The sequence below is a fragment of the Mauremys mutica genome, chromosome 1, assembly GCF_020497125.1.
Source record: "Mauremys mutica isolate MM-2020 ecotype Southern chromosome 1, ASM2049712v1, whole genome shotgun sequence".
NCBI classification, from domain to species: Eukaryota; Metazoa; Chordata; order Testudines; family Geoemydidae; genus Mauremys; species Mauremys mutica.
The window spans coordinates 67,982,746-68,008,816 of record NC_059072.1 but is presented as its reverse complement, the minus strand read 5'-3'; the positions used below and the strand labels follow the sequence as shown (position 1 = coordinate 68,008,816).

The 26,071-nt window shown below is 39.5% G+C and overlaps 1 protein-coding gene across 4 annotated transcripts; it reads right to left on the bottom strand.

Moving 5' to 3' along the window:
* Positions 1-446: 446 nt before the first annotated feature.
* TMEM19 (transmembrane protein 19) lies at positions 447-26,071 on the bottom strand. Of its 4 annotated transcripts, none has more exons than XM_044981588.1 (7): positions 25,862-26,071; positions 23,541-23,688; positions 9,821-9,934; positions 7,850-7,987; positions 7,237-7,491; positions 5,390-5,599; positions 447-3,260 (listed from the first exon to the last, which is right to left on the bottom strand). In XM_044981588.1, exons 2-7 carry the CDS (start codon positions 23,665-23,667, stop codon positions 3,097-3,099), a joined length of 1,008 nt encoding a protein of 335 aa, XP_044837523.1. In that variant the 5' UTR covers positions 23,668-23,688; positions 25,862-26,071; the 3' UTR covers positions 447-3,096. The 4 variants fall into 4 exon arrangements, with proteins under 4 accessions (XP_044837523.1, XP_044837500.1, XP_044837515.1 ...); XM_044981565.1 differs by lacking the exon at positions 25,862-26,071 and adding an exon at positions 24,376-24,526; XM_044981580.1 differs by lacking the exon at positions 25,862-26,071 and adding an exon at positions 24,390-24,510.

Below are 26,071 nucleotides of genomic sequence, written 5' to 3'. Positions count from 1 at the left end.
TGCATGCAGAAACTGCCAAACAAAAGATAGAAGCAGTAGTGATCCAGAAAGAGCCATGCATCACTGAAACCATATTCTATCTTTTATCGCTGTTCAATGGATTATCTGGACTCAGAGTAATAATTTAAAAATCAAAGCCCTGAGCCACATTTTAACATGTAATTGGGCCATCTCCCCAGATGGTTTGACATCCCTTATTTAGTGGTTTTAGCTAAATATGTCTCAGTGAACTGTGGTTTACCACTGAAGTGCTCGCACACTTAACTACGGTGGATCTCTCAGGCACAAACAATGCTCATTTATGACACTTAGTAAATTAGTACAATTATAAAGCTGTATTCTGTAAATAAATGATTGCACTGTTGAATCCTTAAAAATGCTTCAGATTGAAATACCAGACCAAGTGAAAGTTTTTTCAGCCAGAGACAAGATTTAACAGACAAAAACCAATTGCATTGTGTGTTTATTAAGAAAAACTACTTCATATTTATATTGAAAAATAGTCATTGTCTTGAACATACACACACTATAAAACTATACAGATAAGGCTCAACTGATCTCCAACTGGAATTTTTCAGTTTAAGGAAATCTGATCAAAGTATTGGAGAGGTGATTTGTGAATTTTCATGTTGTTTCAGTAAGAAAAAAATAAAATTAGTGCCAGGTAAATGTCAAATTTAAATTTACAGGCACAGATTAATCTCTAATACTAATCCACATACAGACATTGAGGAAAAACAAATATTCAAATATTTAAAACAAAGTGTAATGTAATTGTTTACTATGGAAAAACACTATGTGCCCTCAATTCATTTCTATTAATATCTTATTCTGCTTATTTTGCCTCCTTCCCTTTTATCACCCGCCCTTTTACTTTCATCTATTTTCTATCGAGACACCTTCGAATGATCTCAAGTGTTAACATTCCATCGGCTTCTTTCTGGTCCCAGTAACTACACTTAGTGACATGCAGTGGTTTACAGGCACTAAGTCACATACAGTTTCCCTATCTATATTTCTCCTCCTCCTCTCATAAGGGCTATACTTTCTGCACAGCTATTGTGTAAAATACAAAAATCAAAGGCAACATAATCTGCACCACTATGTTCTGTTCAATTTAATAGTATCTTGTCCAGTGTAATTGTATCCTGTCCAGAGCTGATATTATTTAATAAAACTAATGCTATAGAAAAGGCGAGAATCATTCTTTAAATATGATTCTGTACACTAGAAATTTAATGGTGGGAAATTCAAAAGCACTCAGTGTTGGCTTAACTCTGCTCTCAGTGACAGAGGTAAGCCAATACGCTACACTTTTGAAAATCCCACCCTTATCTGCTAGGTGCAAAATTGCTTGTTTAAAATTTAATTTAACAGCAATGAAGGCATTTCATATTGCTATGCAAAGTTTTTTTTTTAAAATGTGTTATGGATATATGTTCAGTGTTGTGTTGTGTTTTAGTCCTGGGATCCATATTAGATTATAATGGAAACTTGGCTAAAAGCGTCCTTAATCCCTGAAAAGATACCTTTGATTCCTGCAACATAATATACCAGACAATACAAATATTTAAATTAAAAGCTAAACCCTCTCAAAAGTATGTTTTCACTCTTTCTTACCGAACTCACCATAATCTACTTTTTTCTTTCCAAGAGCCTTCCTCTAATGTCTAGTGGCATTAACAAAATAAAAAATGTGTTAGCACAAAATCCTAATTATATCATAAAGAAAAACTGATTTATTTACAGTTAAATTAAATATAATTAATCAGTAAGGGCATCTATGCCTTTCATGTTACAGTGCTTTTCAACAAGAATATTAGGATGCAATGGTCACACTTAGTTTATTCTCTTTTGAAAGATTCTGCCAAGTCTCCTATACTTAAAACTGGGAATATCACTGGAACTGGTAATCGCTCTCAGATTGGAACAAACTTTTTTTGTTGCACACATTATGAGTCATATCCTGCAAATGGATCCAGGTGGATGATCTCTATATGGGCAAAAGGATCCACATATGCAACCCAGTTGCAGGATCTGATTCTATATAATAAATACTAAATTGTTAACTGAAAAAACTTTTTAGCCTGTCATTTAATGACAAAAGTGAAAACCCCATAATAATTTATCAACAATAGAGGCCCCAACACCTTAACATTCCAGTGAGCAGTAATTTGTAAAGCAAAAAAGTAGTGTTACTGAGAAAGAACATGAAGACCACAACTTGGTGAACATGCTATTAAACTCAGATTATTAAAGAGTAATTCCACAGTTACAGAACAAGTTACATCTTTTCTAACCAGTTGATTTTGAATTTAAAAAAATGTAATCTTTACTTTAATATCAATAACTTAATCTAAGTACCACCTTATAATGCTGCTCATATAAGCTTTATATTCCTGTTTTGCTTATTGGAAAAAGGTTAGTTTTGATTTTAAATTTAGTCATATGCCTGAGACATATGTTATAATATTACTTTTCCTTACCCATCGTCAAAAGCATGGCAAAAAAGTAATACAACGTGGAATAGGCAACAATGCTTATTAAAGTACAATTTTTTTTAAAGACTTCCATACACCTCTATAAAACCTATAATGTTGAGCAGACAATGGGAAATGTATACTAAACTAGAATTCAGTGATTTTATCAATACTACTATGATCTATATTACAGAAAATATATAGTACTTTGTGGCTTGGTGAACAGTGTTAATAGTAGTTGTATGGCAGACCCAGATTAGATTTCTAGCTGTATTCTCTCACTCTCTCTTCTGCCAGGTGTTGGAAATGATTTGGAGGCCAAGCATTCAGCTCCAGAAGGGAAAATTAAGTGCTTCATGTTACAAAGTAGCAATCTGTGTCCAATTAAGGAGCAGCACTGACAGGTTATTAACAGAGCCTCATCTGGTCCTCTTTCTCCAGAAAGATGGTGGCTGCCCATAAAACTTACAGCCTAAGGAAATTAAGATAGTGAATCCTTCTGGCTCTGAAAAGGATGCAGAGGACTCCCTCAAACAAGCTAAAAACAGTGCTTTGGGAGAAACCTTTGATTCATATTAAGTGTATTTGAGCTATGTATTAAAAGACTTAAGAAATTTCACCCTCTTGGCCAGAAACCCCATGCCACACCAGGAAGTAACAAAGCAATGACTACAGAAGAAAAGAGGTTTACTGCATTGTTGTCCAGTATAGGTTTTCCAGATATGTGCTTTGAGTCTTTTGTTTCATAGTTGACAACCATGCCAATACGCTTGTCAAAACCTGGGGAAAGAAGTAAATAAAAGATAAATTTACAATACTATCACAGTTGAGAGGAAACCCACTACTACCACTAAGACCTCAAATGTACATGACTGCCTACAAGTGCTTAGTATATGGCTGTTGAGTCAAACATATATAAAAAGGACAATTAACTAGCCAATAATGTTAAACTGTTATTCTAAGCTAACATTAATAGTCTCAAAGAAGGGAATCTAGATTCTATACTTTAAAAAAAAATCTTCTCACTAACAGTAATTAAATGTAGTTACTATTTCTATGAAATCTACATATGCAATCCTATAATAAGCTAATAATAGTGCTAATCAAGAGTTTTGATATGAATGATGCTGTTGAAAAAACAAATGGTTAGAAACAAAGTATGTCTGTCAACAAGAATTAGTTTTTAATGATAAACGGTGTAAAGAAAATGGTTACTCTGTCTGATGGCAAGTCTTAGATCAGTGGAGGAACATTTGGGGAGGCACGCAGTGAGACCCCGGCCAACCCCCACAAGGGGGGGAGAGAGAGCACTGCCCAGCTCCAGCCCCGCTCTGGCTGCAGCTACAGCTCTGGCCCTGGCCCCAGCCCAACTCTGCCCTCATTCCCCCTCTGCTCCAGGCCAGCTCCCCTTATAGCCCTAGCTCTTCTTCCCCCATTCCCAGTTGTGCCTTCAGTCCAAGCTCCTCTGTTGAGCCAACTCTGCAGTAATGAAAGGGAAGGCACAGACAGATTCCATTCCTGGTAAGGGGCAGCCACTACAGGAAAAGTTTGGGCACCACTGTCTTAAATACTGAAATAGCACTCACTAACATCTCCACTTCCAAGCTAGCTGCATGGCTTTCCCCTCACCAACCTAGCTGCTCTCTACTCTATCTTGTTCTTAAGTTGTTGTTCTTACTCTACCTTTGTATTAGCAGCATTTTAACACTGTTTTTCCATTAGCTATCCCAGTGTGCTCCCTGCCACTCCACTATTTTGTGTTCTGTGAGAAATGTACATTTCTAGAAAACTGACATATGAGGTGTTTGTGTGGGGAACAAAGGGAGGAAGCACCTCAAAGCAGACCAGACCAATATATGCCAGTATTTCTCTCGTAGCTTTTGAGTATCTCCTAATGCCCAGCATGTTAAAAGATAAGAATATTCACCCTGAACTTTTGTTTTATTGTAAAGAGATGCCTGCAAACACACAAAAGACAACTTTTTTTTTTAAAGCCTGTTTGGGAAGCAAATAGTTGGCAGTGTTGTTGCTTTCCAATCTCTTACTAAACTTAGGCAAAAACCACAGTTCAGTGGTGAACAGGATGAGGCTACAGAGGCACTAACTTCATGCTGAGGTAGCCTAACTTTTACTTAATACGTGCTACGAAAAGCCAAGTCTCATGTTTATTTTCTAGATAACTTGCCAAACCCAAGAAAAAAACAAAGAAAAAGACCTTCTGCTCCCCATATAAACATCTTTAGTGAAAGCCACAATGAAAACCCAAATGCACTGCACAAGGGCCAGATTCTGCCTTCCGTAATCACAAGTAGTACCTGACTCTACAACTACTATCATTCAAATCAAGGTGACTATTTGCAAAGTAATGCATTACTCCATGTGGCAAGGTGGGACAATTTGGTCTTAACTTTACTATGTTTGTGATAGGATAATAGAAAGTAAAAGGAAAGTATTGTCATACAATATTACACACACTTTGGTTTGATAGCAATTCAGTGGAACAAGAAAGAAAAAAAGTACACAAAGCCAGAGTGCACTACTAGGATCTGACATATTCAAGCAAGGCCTGACCAAAAAAAAAAAAACCCTACCATTTTTTCCCATCATATCATTTCACAACCATTTTAATGACTCAAAGATGATAGCAGCCTATCATTTTGAAAATGCCAAATTTTGAAATGCCAAAATCAAAAAGTGGGGAAAAGAACGAAGATGGCAGAGCATAAGGGTTAAGATAAATTGCCTTTTCTTCTATCTTCTTTCTGATCTCAACCATTCTATTTAACTTTCTTTGACCACTGTGGTAATCCCTCCATTCTTTCCCCATTTTCAAAACCACTTCCCCAGCCTCTCTGGAGTTAAAAGGGAGCTTTTAAGTTAAACAGAAAAATAAGCAGAACATTTCTTACCAGTGTATTGCATTGTAGCTCCTAAATATGAATCAATAATTGATCCCAGTAAACCAGCCATTGCACCAAACACAACAAGTGGCCACTGTGGAGCAGATATATCCAGATCACTCACAAAAACAAGCTGAGTAATGAAGTAAGCCACACCTACTAGCATGCCACCAATGAGACTTGAAATTAGGCCCACTAATGTAACACCTCCATTAGTACCTAAATCAAAGAAAAACGGAGTTGAGTTATAAACCATTTCAGAAGATGTATTAATTGGCTTTAATGGTTTACTTGACAGTGAAGACAGAACTACCCTCTCACTCCCAGAGGCTCTGTTACACTAGCCTTTGTTTCTCTGAAATTTCCAGTAGCGACCAACAGATTGTCTACACAGATGGTCTCGCTGTTGTTACTGCTAATGGAGCTGCAACCAGTGTTAGCAGTGGTGAGAAATTTTAGAGAAAAAAGGCTAGTGTAGACAAGACAAGACCTGATCCTTTCTGACTGGCACTGTGCTGGGAAGTTTACCTTGCAAAGTTGCTGCCTATGAACTGCCACTTCAGTAATCAGATAACTTCAGTCTCCATGGCTATTAATCCAGAAACTTTCACAGTTTCAGTATTACTTAAGACACTTCAATTTTTGGGGTAGAGTGGGTGGAAGATAAAGATATCCTCCCAATCTGTACATGTAACTCTATTCAGCCAGTGTCTTCTGTTCAAACTTTCAGAAATAGTTCATCAAGATATGTTTTGCCCAAAAGATATTTAAAAGAATTATCTAAAAAAAGCAACACGTTTAACTACTTACTCAAAAGGAACACAGTAAGCATTTATGGTGGGAAAAAAAAATGAGGCAAACTACTGTCCTCACACAATTTAGAAATCAACTTACAATAACCAACTCAATTTAGGGATCTAGATTTCTTTGCTTCAAGAAAACTCAATACTATGAATTGTTTAAGAGTTAGCAATGTCATCAATTAATGGAGACAAGGAGTGGTTAGACAGCAAAGCAGGAAATGAATTGACTATTTGGTTTAAAAGTGCAATTTTGTAATCTTTACATTTAAAGCACACATTCTGCTACTAATTAGAAATCTTATCTAGCTTGATTTTCACTTCCCCTTTTTAAAAGCAAGTCAGATGACAGTTACCATTCTTTAAACTACATCTACTGCAATCTGAACACACTAATGGTAGTAAAAACAAACAGTCGTAGAATTCTGTAAGGGTTTTATCTCACAGGATGATATCTAACTGTAGCTACATAAAGTTTTTTCATAGTAGTAAATCTGTCAAAAATGCATTTTTCAGGTCACAAACTATTTGCAAAATCAGTTCAAATTTGGTGAATAGTTTTTTGGATGAAAAAGTCAGATTTTTTTTTAACACATCAAAACAGTTTATTTCACACCATTTCAAAAAACAAAACATTTTATTTTGACTCTTCGGTTTCATAATTTAGATTTTTTTTTTAAATAAAAAGGGTTAAACACACCTAAAATTATAAAATTTGTTTTGGGTTGAACAAAATGTTTTGTTCAACCCAAAATGAATTCCCACACCCCCATTTTGGCAAGAAAAAGACTGTTTCAGTTTAAACCAAACCAAAAGGTATTTTTGAATTTTTCACACTCTCTTTCTCTCTCCCCCCCCCAATCTATTTTTTTATTTACAACCCATGACAAACAGAATATGGTAAATACTATGTCAAAGTACTAATTTTTACCACACAAAACTTCACAATGCTAGCAGAATTTGTTTTATTCTTTTTATGGATATGAGTATATTAAGGGTCCCAGACAGAAATGACACAGTATTAAGACAAGAATGTGTAAATCAGTAAGCCCTTACCTACTGGAACCTTTTCCCATGTTGTTATTAACCTTGGCTCACTTTTACTCCAGACACTGCCAATCTCTGAAGCCCAAGTATCTCCAGCAGAGCAGGCCAAAGCTCCCAAAAGGGATAAACACATCCATGATGCAGTATACTGCTTGGAAAAGTCTATTGGAATTTCACCTGGTCCATTTTCTATCATATATAGTAGAGCCAGCTCTGTAGGGACACCACCGTTACAGAATACTTGCACCCAATTTCTCTGCCCACCTCGAGTAAAACAAACAAAAATATTTGAATATTTTCACTGTAGCAGAGAAACTTGACATTCAGCCACATCATTCAGTAGCAAAAGCAAATTAAAAAGCGCAAAAAACCCCAAACCCACACACACTCAAACAACATGAAAATCAAGTCACAATCACTACCTTTAGTTTATTACTATTAAATGAACCACTAGCAAACACATTGTGTCTAGTCCAGAATGGGGATAAAGAGGATAAGAACGCTTTACAGTGTTCTCTATTCTGTGTACTACTACATAATATCTCCAACTTTCAAAAGTATCAGGTAAGATACAGTATCTCTTCTTTACAGATTGTCTGACAGTATAATTCTTAGTGTTTACCTTGTTTGAATTCTGAATCTATATGCTTCTTCACATCTTCTTTCCACTTAGTAAGTTTTGAAGAAGTAACAAAAAACATGAGCAAGGCAGTGAAGAAACTGTAATTTGCAATTGTTAGGATAAACCCAACCACTAATCCTGAAGGAAAAAAAAGGGAGAGGGGGAAATCGAGCAAGTTTAGTTCACGCAATCATCTTTTCAAAACAATTAACAGGAGTCTCAAAAATTATCAGTGATTGTAGGTTTATCATGAAAGAGTGACAGTGCAATTAGCTAGATCATTACTGTAGTACCTGAAAACTGTCTACACAATTTAAAAAGAGCCAACCATTTTGACTGAATTTTTTTTTGGCCTTTTTTGCTTTGATGTTTTCCTTTAACATTCCTGAATCGTCCACTAAGTATCTGGACAGTATATGGTTTCTGAAACAGCCATCTGATATTGCCAGGAAACAGTAACACTCATCTATGCAAGATGTAAAGAAAATTTAACAATAAGATGAGGCCAAATGACATCTAAGTGAAAATCCCTGGATATACCCTGCCTGAAGTATTTTATTGTTTCTAGGCAGAAAGCAGACAGAGAACTATTGTTATGTTTCCAGCCACTACTATATGAATGCTGACCTTAAACACATCTTTTCATGACTTGGATTTTTTTTTTTTTTTTTAAATAGAGCCACCTCTTTGGATTATTTGACAGGTTGGGCATCCCCCCCCCCCCCCCACATCCATTCATATCATGTCCTGACAGTTGCTAATCTCTCTCCTTTTTTCTGTTAATTTTCTCTCTTGCTTTTTCTTTTCTGTAGGTTATTTCCTTTTTGTCATCCTTCTCTTTGTTGCTTTTTCACATGTTCGTTTTTGACTTTTCTCCTACTCACTATGTACTTTGGATTCCCCCTACTTACTCAACTGCTCATCAGAAGCCACATTCTGCTAGTAAAAAGAAGACAACTGGTGCCACCTGAGGCTCAGCTAGCTCAATGTCACTGCAGTAAAGAAGCTTGGCCTGATTCTCTATACAAGTGAGTTACTCCTCCAGCTGGTTACAAGTAGGGGTTGTACAAAGGGCGAAGAAAAGTGAAGTTGGTGGCTTTCAAGGTGTTGCCTGCCATTTTACCTGCAGATGAAGTACCACATTTGCAGTGTGATATAAAAGAGGGGAAGATTTGGGGTTGTGCTCTTTTATCCTTCTCCCTGACATTGATCCTCCCTTCTGCCCTGTGCTTCATGAAATGGACTAGCACCACAGTTACAAGGCTTGTATCAGAGTTTGGTAATGCTGCTCTACTGTACCTTGGTGTTTCTCCAGCTAGTCAAGAAAAGCAGACTTGAACAGATCATTAATTTCCTTTTTATTTTTGGGAGGCAAGAAAGGAGCACTGCCTATCCTTCAGCAAAGGGAACCACAGAGACCAGTCTGGGTCTGGACCACATAAACTGAAGAATCAAGCAGAGAGGCTCCCCTATATGTCTCAGATTGATGGAATTGCTTTCCAGCAGCCTCCTTTCCCCATACTCCTTCCACTCTTCTGACTATGCATGGATGGAAATAGACTGCAACCATCAGTGTCTCCATGAGACTCCAGATACTGCAGAGTAAGATGGTGTATGTTATCTCATGTCCCATTGCCATTATTATAGTGGATTTTATATTTAAAAACAGATTAATATATATATTGTACTGAAACTTAAAATAATTTTATATATTTAAATAAGTCTTACTGGCAATATTAACAGTGAGTTGTAGTTACAGTAGGATAAACTGCTTGCTTAAACAAGTATAAATGATACCCAACATTAAACCAACATGAAGCCATGACAGATACTGTATGCTTACACTTATATGTTGTTATTATTGAATTGAGAGAAGGAAGTCCTTAAAAATGCACAGAAATACAAAAATTAAGAAAGGCACTTTAATATATAAACTAAATAGTTCACTTAGTATTCCCAGAAAATACATACCCCCTAAAGCTCCACTGTGATCCAGGCTCTTTTTCTTAAAGCCTCGTGAAGCAATCATTAGTGGAACCACAACTGAAAAAAGCCAACGCCATGGAGAAATAGGCCGTAAAGTACCTGAGGAGTTAAAATAATTATTAAATAAAATGTTATATACTGGCCTTCTGAAGGGTAGAAAATAGTCAGAATAGTAATCTTTACTAATATGCATTTACATTCTGAATGAACAAATCAGACTTGCTTTATTTTCCTCACACCTTTTACAATTCAGAAGAGAAATACTTTAGCTCTCTTTTAGAACACCGCATTGAAATGGACCATCATAGAGTTCCTTTTTCCTTTTGTTTAGCATTCACATAAATTAATCCACATAAAGACAAAGTATTCAGATTAGTAATAAAAACTTTACCAATCAGAAAAAGAACCAAACTGCAGGGAAATAACATTATTTTTAAATCTCTAAAAGGGAATTACAGACAGTGAAAATTAAAATTCAAAACTAACTGAAGCCTGATTTTAATTTTGGTAGAATGGATGATGTAATTATGATTTTACAGCAAATACATAAAGACACTAATGGACAAATGACATTATAGGATCTTTTTCTTCCTAACTTCAGGTAAAGACACAGAATAATATAAAGCCTAGAAAACTTAAATTTTCAAAATATTATTATTACTTTTATGCAGAGATGGCAAGACTACATTTGAATAAATAAACTGATACACGGCAATCTTTCGAGTACCTTATATTCTGATTGGCTCTCTAGAACTATATGAAGTAGTTTTAACAATATATTTATAGTACATTATGCAATGAATACAAATGATTTTGAAAAACATTTCACCTAAGTAAAAATTGCTTTGACAAATAATCTTGGCAATTTAGTGAAGTATCCTGAAGACTAGTTAAAACAATTAAAATTAGAATTATAAATATCTAGATGATCATGATGTAGCAGAGGTAAACCAACATGGTTTATGTAAAGGAAATTTATGTCTCTCGAAACTCTTAAAATTCTTTGTATATGTCACCACAAGAGTAGATAAAAGAGAACATACAGATAAATTTAGTTGGACCTTCCAAGAGCCTCTGACATAGTCACGTACAAAAAGATTATTAAGGGAAGGAAATATTCATGGAGTGGGAAGTAAAGTCCTGTAATGATCATGGATCAGAAATCATCTAGATATAAAACATGTAGTAGGAATAAATGGCCAATTTTAACTTTTCCACTCAACATATAGGAACTTTCTATACAAGTATTCATAGTCTATATTTATCTACAAAACATTCATTTGTATTTGATCAACCTCTTATTATCTTAGGGATTTATTTTCTTCAAATCCTGTGGTAACCCATACATTATAAAATCTACTTGATCCTAATATAAAGCTATCATTTCTTCCACTGCAATGATTAATCATACTTTTATATGTCTATGCCACTAATGTTGGGGCTCTGCCCTTCTCCAAAAATGAGCTATCATACATCTGGCTGGAAACACTAATTGTGTTAGCAATGAATTTTTCCCCAAATCAATAACCTCCTTTAGACTATTACATATATAGAATCATTGTTGGTTTTGGGGTAGGCCTAATCTTGAAAATTCTAGCATTTTCCTCCAAAATACCATTACAGGGGAGTCCTCGGTATAAGTCTCCCCCTTATCCGTTGTTTTGCGTATCCATCGCTCATCAATAGGGGAACGTGTTCCAATTCATGTCGGTCCCAATCCACGTATCCATCATTTGCAATACTGTACTGTGTAATTTGCAAATGAGAGATACGTCGATCAGGACTGACATAAATCAGAACACGTTCTCCTATTGATGAGAGGTACGTGGCTTGCCCAGCTCCGGTGCTTCGGCCGCAGAGCAGTGTCAGGGCTTGCCCCCACTCTTCTTGCCCAGCCCTCCTGCCAGGGAGCGGGTCAGGCCATGGGGGCTTCCAAGCCCCTGACCCATCTCCCTGGCTAGAACACCAGGCGGAGTAGAACAAGTCCCCACACACCAACTCTGCTCCCTGGCTGGAGTGCCAGCGGAGCGGAGCAAGCCCTCGCTCACCAATCCCACTCCCCGGCAGGAGCACTAGGCAGAGCAGTGCAAGCCCCTGCACCCCACTCCTGCTCCTTGGCAGGAGCACTAGGCAGAGCGGGGCAAGCCCTGAGCAGAGCAAGTACGCACATTTTTACGAGCTCCCCCCTTTTTTTTTCTGGTAGCCCCTAGCCAGAGCATCTATCACCCTCCCTCCCTCGCAAGGCCAGCTCGTGTGTGTGGGGGAGAAAGAGATAGCCAAATTGCTCCTACCCCTCTGTCCCCCCTTCATAGCCCACCCAAGTGTCCCTCTCCTACCTATGCCACTGCTGTACCAGTGGGTCCCCAGTATACATTGTTTCGGCATCCCTGGCCAGGGTGGATAAATATCAATGATTTAAAAAAAAAATCAGATTTTTTTTTGATAAAATGCTTTTTGAGGAAAAAAACCTATCAAGATAGTTTAAATTAAGATACATTATAGCTCAAAGACATCTCATCATGGAATAGGGATTATAAATTCTAATTCTATAGTATGAGACAATATATACATGTAATGTTTAAGAAAAGTTTTGTAAATGAGTTCCAATAGTTCACGGATTAGGGACCCAATTTTACAGGGTTCCAGGAGCTTCTCTACAGATTATTTAGGTTAATCTTTCTATTTACCCAATGGGACTCAGCGCTCAGCCTAGAAGATATCATCAGAGATGCTTAGTTTTGCAGTTCTCAAACTGTGGATTTGTGTCTCCAGAGATAACCTACTTGTTAACAGCAAAAATGTTTTTAAATAAAGAAATTAATATGCAGAGGTGAGAAATAACAGACCTCAACCTTATTGTCCCTCTGCAAATTTGTGTACACAGAGTCAATCCCTTACCTCTCTATAAAAGTGCAAAGTTTCAAAAAGTTCAATGATTAGAAGATTGTTTGGGGGTGGAATAGATCTGGACAAAGAAGTCTGGAGTTAAATGTGAGAAGCGAGGGACAGGCAGTAGAAACAAAATTGAAACTGTTTGAGCAGCATATTCCAGAAGTCTTGAGGTCTTTCTGAGTGTAGACTTCATTGATTTGATATCTACCATACCTTTCTCTCACTAGAAGGAAAAATGGCAACAGGCCATAAAAGAGATCCAGCTTGGGAATATTTTAATGAAGTTCTTCTATCTGTGGGTAAGACAGGCATGCATGCAAAATGCAAACAGTGCAACAAAGTTGCCCGAATGAAACAACATCATGAGAAGTGTTCCTTCTCAGGAGGAAGCTGCATTGAAGATGATGAAAAGAATATGTCTGAATATGCAGGATCTTCAGGTTGGTAAACTTTTATTTCATACTTTTTTCTCAAGGACTGCCTGTCTTCCTTCTGGACTGTTCTTGAATTCTCATGTCTGAGCAAAAAATATAGTTGTTACTCTATGGTACTATCATTTTAGATGCAGTTGTGATAAAAAATAAATAGCTGAAATAGGCAGATCTTCCTTTTACAATTTCACCTTTAAAGTAGTACTGAGTGTTAGTGAATGCAATGAGTAATACTAAATGAGCAGTATAGTAATAATAATTAAGTAATTGCATTGACTTATTTTGTTTAGGAGAATCCACCCTCAACATACAGGATTCTGAAGACTATCCACCTTCAAGATCACCATTGTTTTCTATAGTTTCAGAGTGATCTGCCAATGATCGTGTTTCAGTCACACCATGTATGTCACATAGCCACAGTATATTACAGCAAAAAAAAAAAAATCTCCATCATGCAGAAACAACCATAGAGAAGTTTGCGATAAGAACCAGATTACAAAAAGAGGTATTGTCTGTTTTGTTTATGCAACGAACTCTCCTTTCTGTATGATTGAGAACCCACACTTCATTAACATGGTTCAGTCATTAAAACCAGGATACAGTCCACCCAACAGAGATGTCGCAGGCAAATTGCTGGATAAAGTGTATGAAAGAGAAATTGAGCAGTGTGCAAAAGGTCTAGAGGGTAAAATTGTTAACCTGACTCTTGATGGGTGGAGCAATGTCCACAATGATCCTGTTGTACATGCTTGTGTGACAACAGAAGAAGGGAATGTCTTCCTTACAGAAACAATTTATACATTAGGAAATGCACACACAGCAGAATACTTACAAGAAGTAGCAGTAAAAGCTATAACAAACTGAAAAAAAATTCAAATGTCTACTACGCAGCTTGGTCACAGACAATGCTGCAAATTTATCCAAGATGAGAAGAAATTATTTAGAAGAGAGCCAAGAGTCCTAAGTTAATAACATATGATTGCAGTGCTCATTTGATGCACCTCCTAGCCAAAGACTTCAGCGTTCCAGAAATAAAGGTTAATGTTGTTGAAATTGCAAAATACTTCTGTAACAACAACTTTGTAGCGGCTGCTCTGAAAAAAGTGGGAGGAACCAAGATAACTCTCCCACAAGACATGTGATGAAACTCAGTAGTGGATTGTTTTGAGCACTATATCAAGAACTGGCCTAATCTGATGACAGCTTGTGAACAAAATCATGAAAAAATAGATAGCACTGTCACAGCCAAAGTTCTCAACATTGGGCTTAAGAGAAATGTTGAACACATGCTGAGTACTCTGAAACGTATTTCTGTATCCTTGGACAAAATGCAGGGAAATAGTTGTTTTATTGCTGATGCTGTTGAAATTTGGAAGGAACTGAGGGAGATCTTAAAAAGAGAAATATGCAATGACAGAGTTAAATTACAAGCATAAAAAAAACCAAATGGGACAAGCTCATCTCCAGCTCATTTTCTTGCAAATATTCTCAATACTTGGTACCAGGGTCAAACCTTAACTGTTGAAGAAGAGGAGTTGGCTATGACATGGACATCCAGCAATCTTCCCTCTAAGAGGGTGGTGAAGCACTGGAATGTGTTACCTACGGAGGTGGTGGAATCTCCTTCCTTAGGAGGTTTTTAAGGTCAGGCTTGACAAAGCCCTGGCTGGGATGATTTAGTTGGAGATTGGTGCTGCTTTGGGCAGGGTGTTGGACTAGATGACCTCCTGAGGTCACTTCCAACCCTGATATTTTATGATTCTATTCTATGATAATACCAACTATAATACAATTCAGAGGTAAGGGTGAACCATTCAACTAATATGTGTTTGCTGATGATGTTTTAAAGAAAGTCACACCAGTGAACTGGTGGAAGTTACTTAAGCACTTGGATTCAGAGACTGTTGAATTGATAATCTCACTTTTAACAGCAGTAGCTTCTTCTGCTGGTGTAGAAAGAATATTTTCTTCCTTTGGACTAATTCATTCCAAATTGAGAAATCATTTGGGACCTGAAAAAGCAGGAAAGTTTGTTTTTCTTTTCCAGATTATGAACAAACAGGAAAATGAAGGCGAAGACTACTGAGTTAGCTGCAGAAGCCAATATTTTAAATTTCTCATGTTGACCTGGCTGACAGTCAATTTAATTTTTTTTTAATATTTCATTTAACTATTTTAGTTAACAATTTTAACAAAAACAAGCCTGATTTTAAAAAACAGAATGTTTAACTAAATTCAAAAATTCATATGCTTGTTTTGTTAAAATATTGTTTGCTGCTGAAGAAAAAAAATCCAGAATACATAACGTTGTTGTTTTAGTTAAATAAAACAATTTAAATGTCTGTCTGGTGATGTTCGCCTCCTAATACAGCCTGGTAAGAAAATCCTCCAAATATTAATTATTAACCTGTTCATCACCGAATGACTTCATAAATATCTGCTTCAATTACCTTTGGTAAATGAAATAATCAAACAATCATTTATTTTCTGGTATAGCTGTAAAACTAATATGAAAAGTTTTCAAAAAAAATCATTTTTAAAAAGTATCGTGTGTACCTTCTAAAAATGAAACCTACATCTATCTCTGAGTTGTAAAGAATATGTATTAAGGTTATAACAACCAACAAGAATGCACTTTTATGTAGAAATCCATGATTAAATCAAGTCTTCCTGACTAGTGATTTAAATCAAATTTATCCTGTCCATGGTCCTTTTCCAAGAACACAACTCTGATTTATACCAGGGACCTGCTGTATTTTAGGACTCCCCCACCAGACATGCACCTGTCATACCCTTTCCAGCACTTAAGACTCCCTTTTGTATATATTTTCCTTATTTTCAAGATACCGCAGTAACAATTCATTATATAAAGCAAAGAACCAGGCCCTTCAAGTTGGCCTTTCCCATAACTGATGTTTTTATTCTCATTACTGGTCTCGTGAAATTCATGCTTTCTACATTGGATTAGTGCTTTAGTTGCATATAAAACAAAACTGATATATTAATATTCCCCATGAGCAGATACAATTATGGAATTTAATACTATCATTATAGAGTAGCTGTCTGATGGTTACCCTTTTTTAATCCCACATATTATATACTGGATTAGATAATCCCAGTGGAAATTCTGATTATATCTGATGGGTGTAAATGGGGAGGGAAAGGGACTAACTCTTATCTGTATACAATTCCAGATCCAAAGTGTCATGACACGGATTGTTCTCCGTGTGTTGATCTAAATCTTTTAGGTTATTAAAAAAACCCAACATGCTACATTTATCTTTAAAATTCTGTTGTTCAATTTCTACCCAGTATTTACTGGTACAATAATACCAGGCTAACAGTGATCTTAACTGAGCCACCAAAATAACATTTTAATGAATCTGGTACTGCCAATCATCCTCCTAGATTAGGTCTATATGAATTTTCTCCTTTATTCTTGGGAACTTATGGTCACATACAATTTAATAATTATTGTTTACATTTCTTTGAGTTCTTTTTGATACCCATACTGTTAGGGCCTGAGATAGGATATTAATTTTTGACAACCTAAAGCCAAGCCAAGATAAATATAGTTTTTCCCAATCCAACTCATTTTTCAGTTTTAAAATAATGGGAGGAAAATTAATTTCATATAGCTGGTTAGGAAAAGTATTGACTACTAAGAACCATATTTGTTTAGATCACACAACCTCAAATGTATCTTGCAGCTGTTTAATTACAGATTTATTTTTATTTTTATTTTTTTTTTATTTTTATTTTTTTTTTATTTTATTTTTAATTTATTTTAGAATGTAAATCGTAGATTGTACAGATTAGTAACCATTAACATCATATTGCTGGCATACAGCACTATTTTATGTTCCACTTTAATTGGAATAGGTTATGCTATACAGGGGCGGCTCTAGGAATTTGGCCGCCCCAAGCAGGGCGGCACGCTGCCGGTCGCCGGTCCCATGGCTCCGGGGGACCTCTTGCAGACGTGCCTGCGGAGGGCACGCTGGTCCCGCGGCTCCCGCGGAGCATCCGCAGGCATGCCTGCGGGAGGTCCACCCGAGCCGCGGGATCAGCGCACCCTCTGCAGTCATGCCTGCGGGAGGTCCACCGGAGCCGCAGGACCAGCACACCCTCTGCAGTCATGCCTGCGGGAGGTCCGCTGGTCCCGCGGCTCCTGTGGACCTCCCGCAGGCATGACTGCGGAAGGTCCGCCGGAGCCGCCTGCCGCCCTGCCGGCAAAATGCTGCCCCAAGCGCGCGCTTGGCGCGCTGGGGTCTGGAGCCGGCCCTGATGCTATAATTCTAACATATTTTTGTGCCAGGGCTCCATAAATAGGGCAAACAATGGAGACAGAAGATTTGTTTGGCTCCTCTTTGTAGTTGAAATACTTTGACGTGTAATACATCAACTTTTATCCTAGCAGCTGGAGAGTCATAATACGTTTGTTCAAGTCTTCATACTGCTTCCAAAACCCATCTTCGATAATGTTTTTAAAATAAATCACACTACTTTATCAAAGGCCTTCTTAGTGGCTAAGGATAGCAGTAGACTTTCTTTCTTTTTTTATTTTGCAGGCAATGAAAGAAATGGACAAATATTAGTTCAATATCCTTGGAATAAGCAATGGCCAGGGACTGACAAAAAGTGATTTAAAAATTAAAACAAACAATATATTCTTGGTGGGATTTTTTTTAAAGGATTAGACATTTATTATTCCTATTTATACAAATAATGAGAACATCCACAGTTGCAAAAGGATAAAAAAATAAAGAATGTAAACCCTCATGCTTCAGAACATAAACAACCACTAACTGACAAATGATAGAAAGAAATTTCCTGGTGAGGGAGATTATCTTATAATTTGCAATTTCCTCTGGAACATCTGTACTGGCTACTATCAACAACAAGATACTGGACTAGATCTGGTCTGGGAATTCCTGTTCCTATCTCAAATGGTACATTAAGATATATTTTCATATGTATTTTTGAGAACTTACATTATGCGTTCTGTATGCCTGTTCGAGAAGCAGTACCTACAACGGAACAAGCAGTATCTCTAAAGTTTGTTTTTATGCCATCTGAACTGTCTTACATTTATGAACTTTTTTTTAATATAGTGGAGAATACAGAAGTACTCAGTTCACACAAAATCATGTTACAGGTTGTAACAAAATCACATTTGAAAGTTCCAATGACCAGCTCTTCTTTCCCCCTATTGTTAAGAAATGCATTCTCATTATTATTATTATTGCAAATATTTCAGCTGACAGGAGTCTTTTCATAAGGCATTGTGGCTTGTGTGGACACTCAGATTTATTTATACTTCAGGTTGAATAGTACATGAGGGTTTTTTTGTGTTTGTTTTTAATCAATAATGATTAACTTCCTTTCACTTTACCTTTTCAGGTAAAAACCTCCTATCAAATTAAACACACATTATTACTACTCAAACTTTTGGCTCTAGGTTTACTTGCGCCCCAGCACAAATATGAATATAGAATATTTCACTGATTAATTTTGCTGTTTCGTTGTTTGGGCATCAAAATGTTAATGCCAGAAGAATTAGCTCTGGCCAAGGGGCTGAAGCCAAAGAAGTCACAGAGGTCTGTTAAAGTCACGGAATCCATGACCCCTGTGACAAGGATGTTAAGAAAGCTCAAAAGTCTACTCTTGGATACAAGAGAAGGAAAGAAATTACTCCTAGTCCTATCAGATCAATTACCGTGTAACACTGACAGATTACCTTGATGATCACAAAGGAAAAATACTATATGGGGTAACAGTATTATCACTTACCAACGTCTCTCAATATGAAAAGCATAAATACAATGCATTTAAGCTAATTTTTCAAAATATTCAAATCATTGCCCATGGCAGACTAATGTTGACCAGTTAACTTACAAAAAGAATCAACTTGTACCCATTCTGCTAAACATGTTTTTCTACAGTGACTTCAAACATTTTACTGAAACTGAACCCATTAACAGTATTTAGCTACAGCACCCAGGATATTCAGTCAGGATACAACCTCTGATAAGGCTACTAGATTAGCAGCAATGTACCATCAACCCTCATATTCTCTTATTACTGTCTTGTTTTGATATTAAATTGGAAGTCCAAATTCCATCTTAAACACAGTCAAAAAATTGAAGTATGATAGAGAATCATGTTGCTAGAATAGCATGATATTATGAAGCAATTTCATAGTTAAGAATCAAGAGATTTGGCTTGAAATTATTTTTTAAATGCAACATTTAAAATTTTACTCATCAAAACTTGGCATTTAAAGTTTTGGGTCTCAGTGCTGCAAGAACTACTGCATGGACACAGGTATTTTTAGTAAAAGTCACTGGCAGGTCACAGGCAATAAACAAAAATTCACAGAAGTCTGCGACTTGTCCCTGACTTTGTTAGTCCCAGCCCAAGCCACTGCTTCAGGGATGCTGCTCTGGCCACGGTAGCTGAAACCAAAGAAGTCACAGAGGTCCGTTAAAGTCACGGAATCTGTGACAAAATTGTATCCTTAATCATGACCTTGGACATCAGCTCTTAACATGAGAAAAAGCAGTGCTTGGCAAGCAGAGCTCAAAGCTCTGCAGATGCAGGAGTTCCTGATCCCCAAAGGCTCAGAGTTATTACAGAGCAGGCACATTCTGCAGTGACTTATCTGAAACCTGGCATGACATGAGTAGTTAACACATGGAGGGAGGCCTCATTTCTTGGAGGATAAAATTTAAGAAGTAAACAGATCATTAGGCTTAAGTAAACAGGTCAGTAGGCTAAAAAGACAATGTCTGGGCCAGCTACAATAAGAGGGAGAACTGCCATTGAACCATTTACTAACAATGGACAAGATAAGTTAGGACTGTAAAAAGAGGATGAGAGTTCACAATGCATGGTCAGAGAGGCTGCAGAGGGACTGGTTCTTGCAAAATAACCGATCCAATCAAAAACATATGATGCAATGTATAGACAATGTAACATGTAAATGTATATAAATGAAGAGGTTTTTGTGTAACTTTGGATGTGTGGTAAGCCCTATTACCCCTCCCCTCTCCCCCCCCCTTGAGCCTGATCAACTCTGCATATGTTTGCTGTATGCCAAGTAAAGGAACTTGAATGATGAAATATGGAGTCAAAGGAGGTTTTTGGATTCCAGAGAACTGAATGAGGTGTTCTCCCACAACTGGACAAATTGTTCTGGATAAGTAGGACCTTTCATTTTTGGCTTTTATTGTATTTAGTTTTGCCTGGGAATCCACAAAATGAGTCTGCCATGGGCAATGATTTGAATATTTTGAAAAATTAGCTTAAATGCCCTGTATTACAACAACAACAAAAACAGGTGAAAATTGGTGGAAAAAGCTATTAATTTTTCTGGGTAAATATTGGGGTTTATTTTGATGGATGGAAGGACGGGGGGATTCAGTAGATTAATGCTTTGATTAATGGGATTCAATGTGGTTTGCTGCAGAACTAAAACAGAACTCAAAACATAGTGAATTTAACAAAACAATACATCTAAACCCAAAATAAAACTTGTTATTTGAACAAACAGTTTACTGTTGTAGACTTAGAACTATTAGCCTATAAATATTTACATTTAATAACTGGGCCACGCCATTTGCAGTGCACACACTTAACTTCATCCTTTTCTCCTGTTTTTGTTTTTTTTCCCAACTTTTGAATACTTCCTTGTGTTCTAAAATGTATTCTGATACAGATTTTCATTTTTTTCCCATTTTAGAGGTTGATCTTTAAACCGTTATCTGCTAACAGCTTTAAATATGTACATGGTGGGTGTAAGATTCATCAGTACTTTCAGATGCACACGCACTTCAGAGCTTATGTGCGTGCCTACTGTTTGTATCTTCTAGACCAGAGGTCTCAAACTGTGGTCCGCCAGCTCCATTCAGGTGGTCCATGGATAGTTCCCTCTAAGGTGCGAGCCTGGGTGGCCACACACAAGAGAATGAAGGGCCACCCACTTAATTAGTGGAGCCACACAGGTATAGCTTCACTAATTAGGTGCCTGGACCCTGGAGAAGACACACATGTAAGGTGAGGTGGTGGCCTTGAGGGGAATAAGAGGTTGGTGGGAGGGGGCAATAGAGTGAGAAGAGAAGGTGGGGGGAATTTGGGACATGCATGGCTGTGGCAGCCACAGAAAGTGGCGACTGCCTCCTTCTCAGCCCCAGAGCAGAGGTTGCCACAGTGCGGGAGAGACCCCCCTTCTTTCCAGCCCCAGCTCAGGGGCTGCCACAGCCGGGGAGAGAGGGCACATCCATTGCATTAGAAAGGTAAGACTACTGATATTAAAATATGAATGTGCGCTTTTATTTGTAGAACAAAAAAAAATTACTATTAAGGGGTTTTTTTATATAGTGCTTTTACCCAAAGCGCTTTAAAATAGTTAGCTATTGGCACAAACAACATTTGGAAAGATCATTAAGTGGTCCACCAAGACACTCAGCATGTGGTCCCTGAAAAAAAAGGGGTTCCCAAACTTGGTTCACGGCTTGTTCAGGGTAAGGCCCTGGCGGGCCGTGAGATGCTTTGTTTACCTGAGCTGCGCAGGCCAGGCCAACGCTTCCCGCAGCTCCCATTGTCTGAGAACGGTGAACCACGGCCACTGGAAGCTGTGAACGGCTGTACCTGCAGATGCTCAGGTAAACAAAGAGTCTTGTGGCCTGCCAGGGGCTTACCCTGAACAAGCCACGAATCACATTTGGGAACCCCTGTTCTAGACTAATACATAGTCTTACTTCAACAGGCAGCTTTGCACATACACACAGACTAACGTGTTATCATAATACATATATCTCATGCAATGTATTCTATTTTCCTAATAAAACTAGTTCTTTTTTTGAGTGATACAAAAGTAGGGTGAAAATCATAAATAACTGAATAATACTCTCTGTAAAACTTGAGATTTTTTTCAGTAAAATTCGGTTTAAACTGAAAATGAAGGAGCTTATGGATAAGCCAATTGGAAAAGGTCTCAGAGGGAATCCCAACAAATGATGCATGTCTTATGGTATGCAAAAAGATTCATAAGACAGAAGTACCCCTTCTCCTCTGTACCAGAGTGCAAAGCAAGTGCTTTGGGAGATGACAGGAAGGGAGCCTTGTTGCTGTGGACCTCCTATAGTATACACAGGAGAGGAGCTCTACCTGGGCATACCTAAGATGTGTAAGAAAAAGCCTACTACTTTCCAGCATCACACAACACAAAATTTTCTATACAGACGTGTATGGGTACTGTGCATGCCAACTGGTTTTAAGTTTACAAGGCTTCTTACATTTCTTCTGAGAAAATAAGAAAATTCCCACATAAAAACTGTTAAGTTAAATTTACTAAATATACTGTTACTCACAGAGTTCATACATGTGGTTACAGACAATGTAAACACGTGGCAGTTCACTTTACTCATTGCAGCCACCTTAACTCAAAACCAAATTGTGAATTTTTTCAACAGTATTGAAAATCTTTGTAATTAAGTATATAGTTCGCAATGCAGATGTTGAAAGAATCTGCATGTTGTGATTCTGAGTTAAGGTAGCAGATGGAAGGTGTACAGTCACCAGAAATAACCACTAAAATGATAATAGAACATTTATGTAAAGTATTCTTTAACACTCTCCTACTACAAGAATCCTGACATGTATTTTGTCTAAAAGTAAGATTTCTTCAATCAATATTATAAAACTGCAAATTAACAAAATATGATCTATTAGAGGATTGGCACATCTTGCTTCTGGAGGCTGAGCTCATTGCATACACTGCTTGAATTCCTCAATTCCCCCCCACAAGCTCCCAGGGCCACTCTCCCACTTCCCTCCATTTTAGGAACTCCTTGCAGAAACCCCTCCTTCACGCCAGGGCCCCCTTTCCTCCCTTACTAGGGTCCCCCATTTTCTTCCTGTACCACTCGTCTCAGTGCCCCATCTGCCACCTGTCTCTTTGCCTCTCCCCTTATGTTCCCCCTACACAATTATTTCTTTTTTTCTGTCTGGGAGATAAGTCATTCAAGGCAACCACATTTTAAACTCTACTGAATCAATGGGCAGAGCTCAGATGGGAGGTACTACACAGGAAGGTATTAATGGCTACCATCAACTGGTTCTTTGATCTATAGACCATTACAGCTCTCACTGAAACTGATGGGTCTCTAACCACATGCCAGTGGCTTCCATGTGTCCTCAAATGGTTTTTCAATTTTCATCAAAATCCATAGGGTCCCACTGATGACTAGAACATCCTCTAAAAGTCTGGAGTGACTGGAGGCAGTGTTCAAAAGTTATCATTTACTAACAGAAAAATGCCATCAAGCTGAGCATAAGGCTTAGATTTGCTCAGCCACATAGGCTGGTCACGGACTTACCATAGTATGTACTTGCTGTCATGGACACAATCCAGAAAGATAATGAAATACAAATAAGCAAGCTCAAAATGACAATATTTGTCATCATTTTGATAGATTCTTTGTAGTCCTCCTGCTGGTATGACATGGGAATTCAGAGAACAATTACCTATGGGAGGGAAAGAGCAAAAAGTATCAGATAATTTCAATTAAACAAACATTTTTCTTAAAAACAAAGTTTAATGCAGGGGCTGTGGCTTGGGCCCTAGCACTGGGGACCATTCCTCGGATCTAAAGACAACTACACTCCCACACGGCAACGCCCCGCCCCACAACAGAGGAGCATCTGGAAACTAACCCAGCAAGAGGGAGCCTCTCCCAGCGCGCACACGCAAGAGGCACCAAGTCCATATCACCACCCGAAAGAAAAGAGGGAGCGTCAGAAAAGGTAGAGCAAGTTTGTGATACCCCGCCCATGGGAGCGTGTCGGGTCTGCGGCCCATGGGAGGGTTTGAGAGGGGTCTGCGGGCCTGTCCCCCCACGTGAGGGGTGTGTGGGGCGTCGGGTCTGCGGGCCTGTCCCCCCACGTGAGGGGTTGGGGCGTCGGGTCTGCGGGCATTTCCTCCTACGTGAGGGGTTGGGGGGGTCGGGTCTACGGGCCTTTCCCCCCATGTGAGGGGTTGGGGGGGTCCGGTCTGCGGGCCTTTCCCCCCACGTGAGGGGTTGGGGGGGTGTCGGGTCTACGGGCCTTTCCCCCCACGTGAGGGGTTGGGGGGGTGTCGGGTCTACGGGCCTGTCCCCCACAAGGTGGCGGCCCGGCTGCGGCGGCGCCGGGGAGGAGGGGTCCGCATCTCACCCTCTGCCACGCACAGCGGACTCGCTGTCCTGCCCCGGCCGCTGGGCGACCCTCATGCTGGGCCCCAGCGCGGTCGGGCACCGACAGCGCCAGAGCGACCCCGGCTCCGCGCAGCCTCAGGGCTCTAGCCGCGCATGCTCCGTCGACTGCGGCTGTTGCGCTTCCTGCCCATCTGCCTCCGCTCAGGGAAAAACCCTCCGCCACAGGCGCAGCACCGTGACAGCAGGGACTGAGCCCCCCCGCCCCCCGAGCCCGTGACAGCGGGGACTGGCCCTTCCCCACTGACTCTGCCCCCCCCCGCCTGTGACAGCGGGTTCTGACCCCTCCCAGAGTCTCACCAAGTACGTCTCCCCCGTCCCCACACCTGTGACAGCAGAGACTAATCCCCCTCAGAGCCCGTGCCCCATGCGTGACAGTGGAGACTGACCTGCCCACCGAGCCCAGGCCCCCACCCCATCCCTCATACATTGAGCTCATGCTCTCCATGACTGTGAAAGTGACCCCCCCCCACCAATCTCATTCCTGCCCACCCTTGTGGCCGTGGGGACTGACACCCCCACCGAGCTCATGCCGTCCACACCCACCAGTGACAGAGGCGACTGCCCCCCGTGAGCCTAGGCCCCCTTAATCTCTGTGACAGCAGGACCAACCTCCCCACAGAGCCCATGCCCTCCTGGCAGCAGGGACTGCCCCACCCACCCACACACACCAAGCCTGGGCTCTCCGCCCTGTGTTAGCAGGATCTGATTCCCCCCTCCCACTGAGGCCATCCCCCCAACCTCTAAGTAACAGTGGGGACTACCCACCCCATGAAAACTGTTCCCCCCAAACTTACTTACACACACACACCCACCCAGTGGCCCCCTCCCATCAGTTACAGCTTGGGCTCCAGCCCCATCCCCTCCTTGAAACTAGGACTGAGACCTGGGGCTGTTTCACTCCACTCCAGCATGGAACCCATGACCTCCCCCCTCTCTTCAATTAAGCATCCGAGTCTGTGCCTCCATCAGTCCCTTCAGTGAGAGCTAAGGTTGTGCTCCCCTCTCTTGCACTGACTATATGCTCTCCCATCCCCTCAGTGACAACTGGGGCTGGGTCCCCACATCCCTTCTATGAGAGTGATACCTGGGGCTCTGCCACTTCACACTGAGCATTGAGTATTTACCTTTCCCAGAACCAGGACTATGCACCCCACTCCTTGCGATGAGTCTGTACTCCGTACTGTCTCCTCAATGAGATTTCCATCCACACTCAGACCTGGGCTGTGTGCCCCATCCTTTGCAGTGAATATTGATTCTATGCCCAATCCCTGCTCCACTCACGAAGCACCAAGTCCGTGGCACTGCCTGCTTTGTGCACTCCCGTTCAGTCAGTTCTGGGGCTGGTCAGTACTTGCTGTACAATTTGAAGCCAAGGATCTCTAGAATTCCATACATGATTTATATTATGGAACAATCAAAAATTAATAGGTAACAATCTCACTTACCAATTCACAGAATAACAATGACAGGATGATGGCATCAACGTAAGGATTAGAGCATGAAATTATGGAGGTAGTAGTGATATCGCCAAACGTCCTGAAGGAGATTTTAAACTTGTTGAAACGCAGCAAAATCCTATAGCGTCAGAGGGAAAGACTTTAACACCGCCTTACAATTAGCTTCAGATGAGTGCAGACCAACCCAGTCTGGCAACT

Excerpts from the sequence above, each read along its gene's own strand:
- TMEM19 (XM_044981588.1), bottom strand. The coding sequence starts at position 23,667 with ATGTCATACCAGCAGGAGGACTACAAAGAATCTATCAAAATGATGACA. Across the intron at positions 7,492-7,849 it reads AGATTCAGAATTCAAACAAG|GTGGGCAGAGAAATTGGGTG; the intron begins GTAAACACTAAG and ends GTTTTACTCGAG. Across the intron at positions 3,261-5,389 it reads AGCTACAATGCAATACACTG|GTTTTGACAAGCGTATTGGC; the intron begins GTAAGAAATGTT and ends TTCTTTCCCCAG.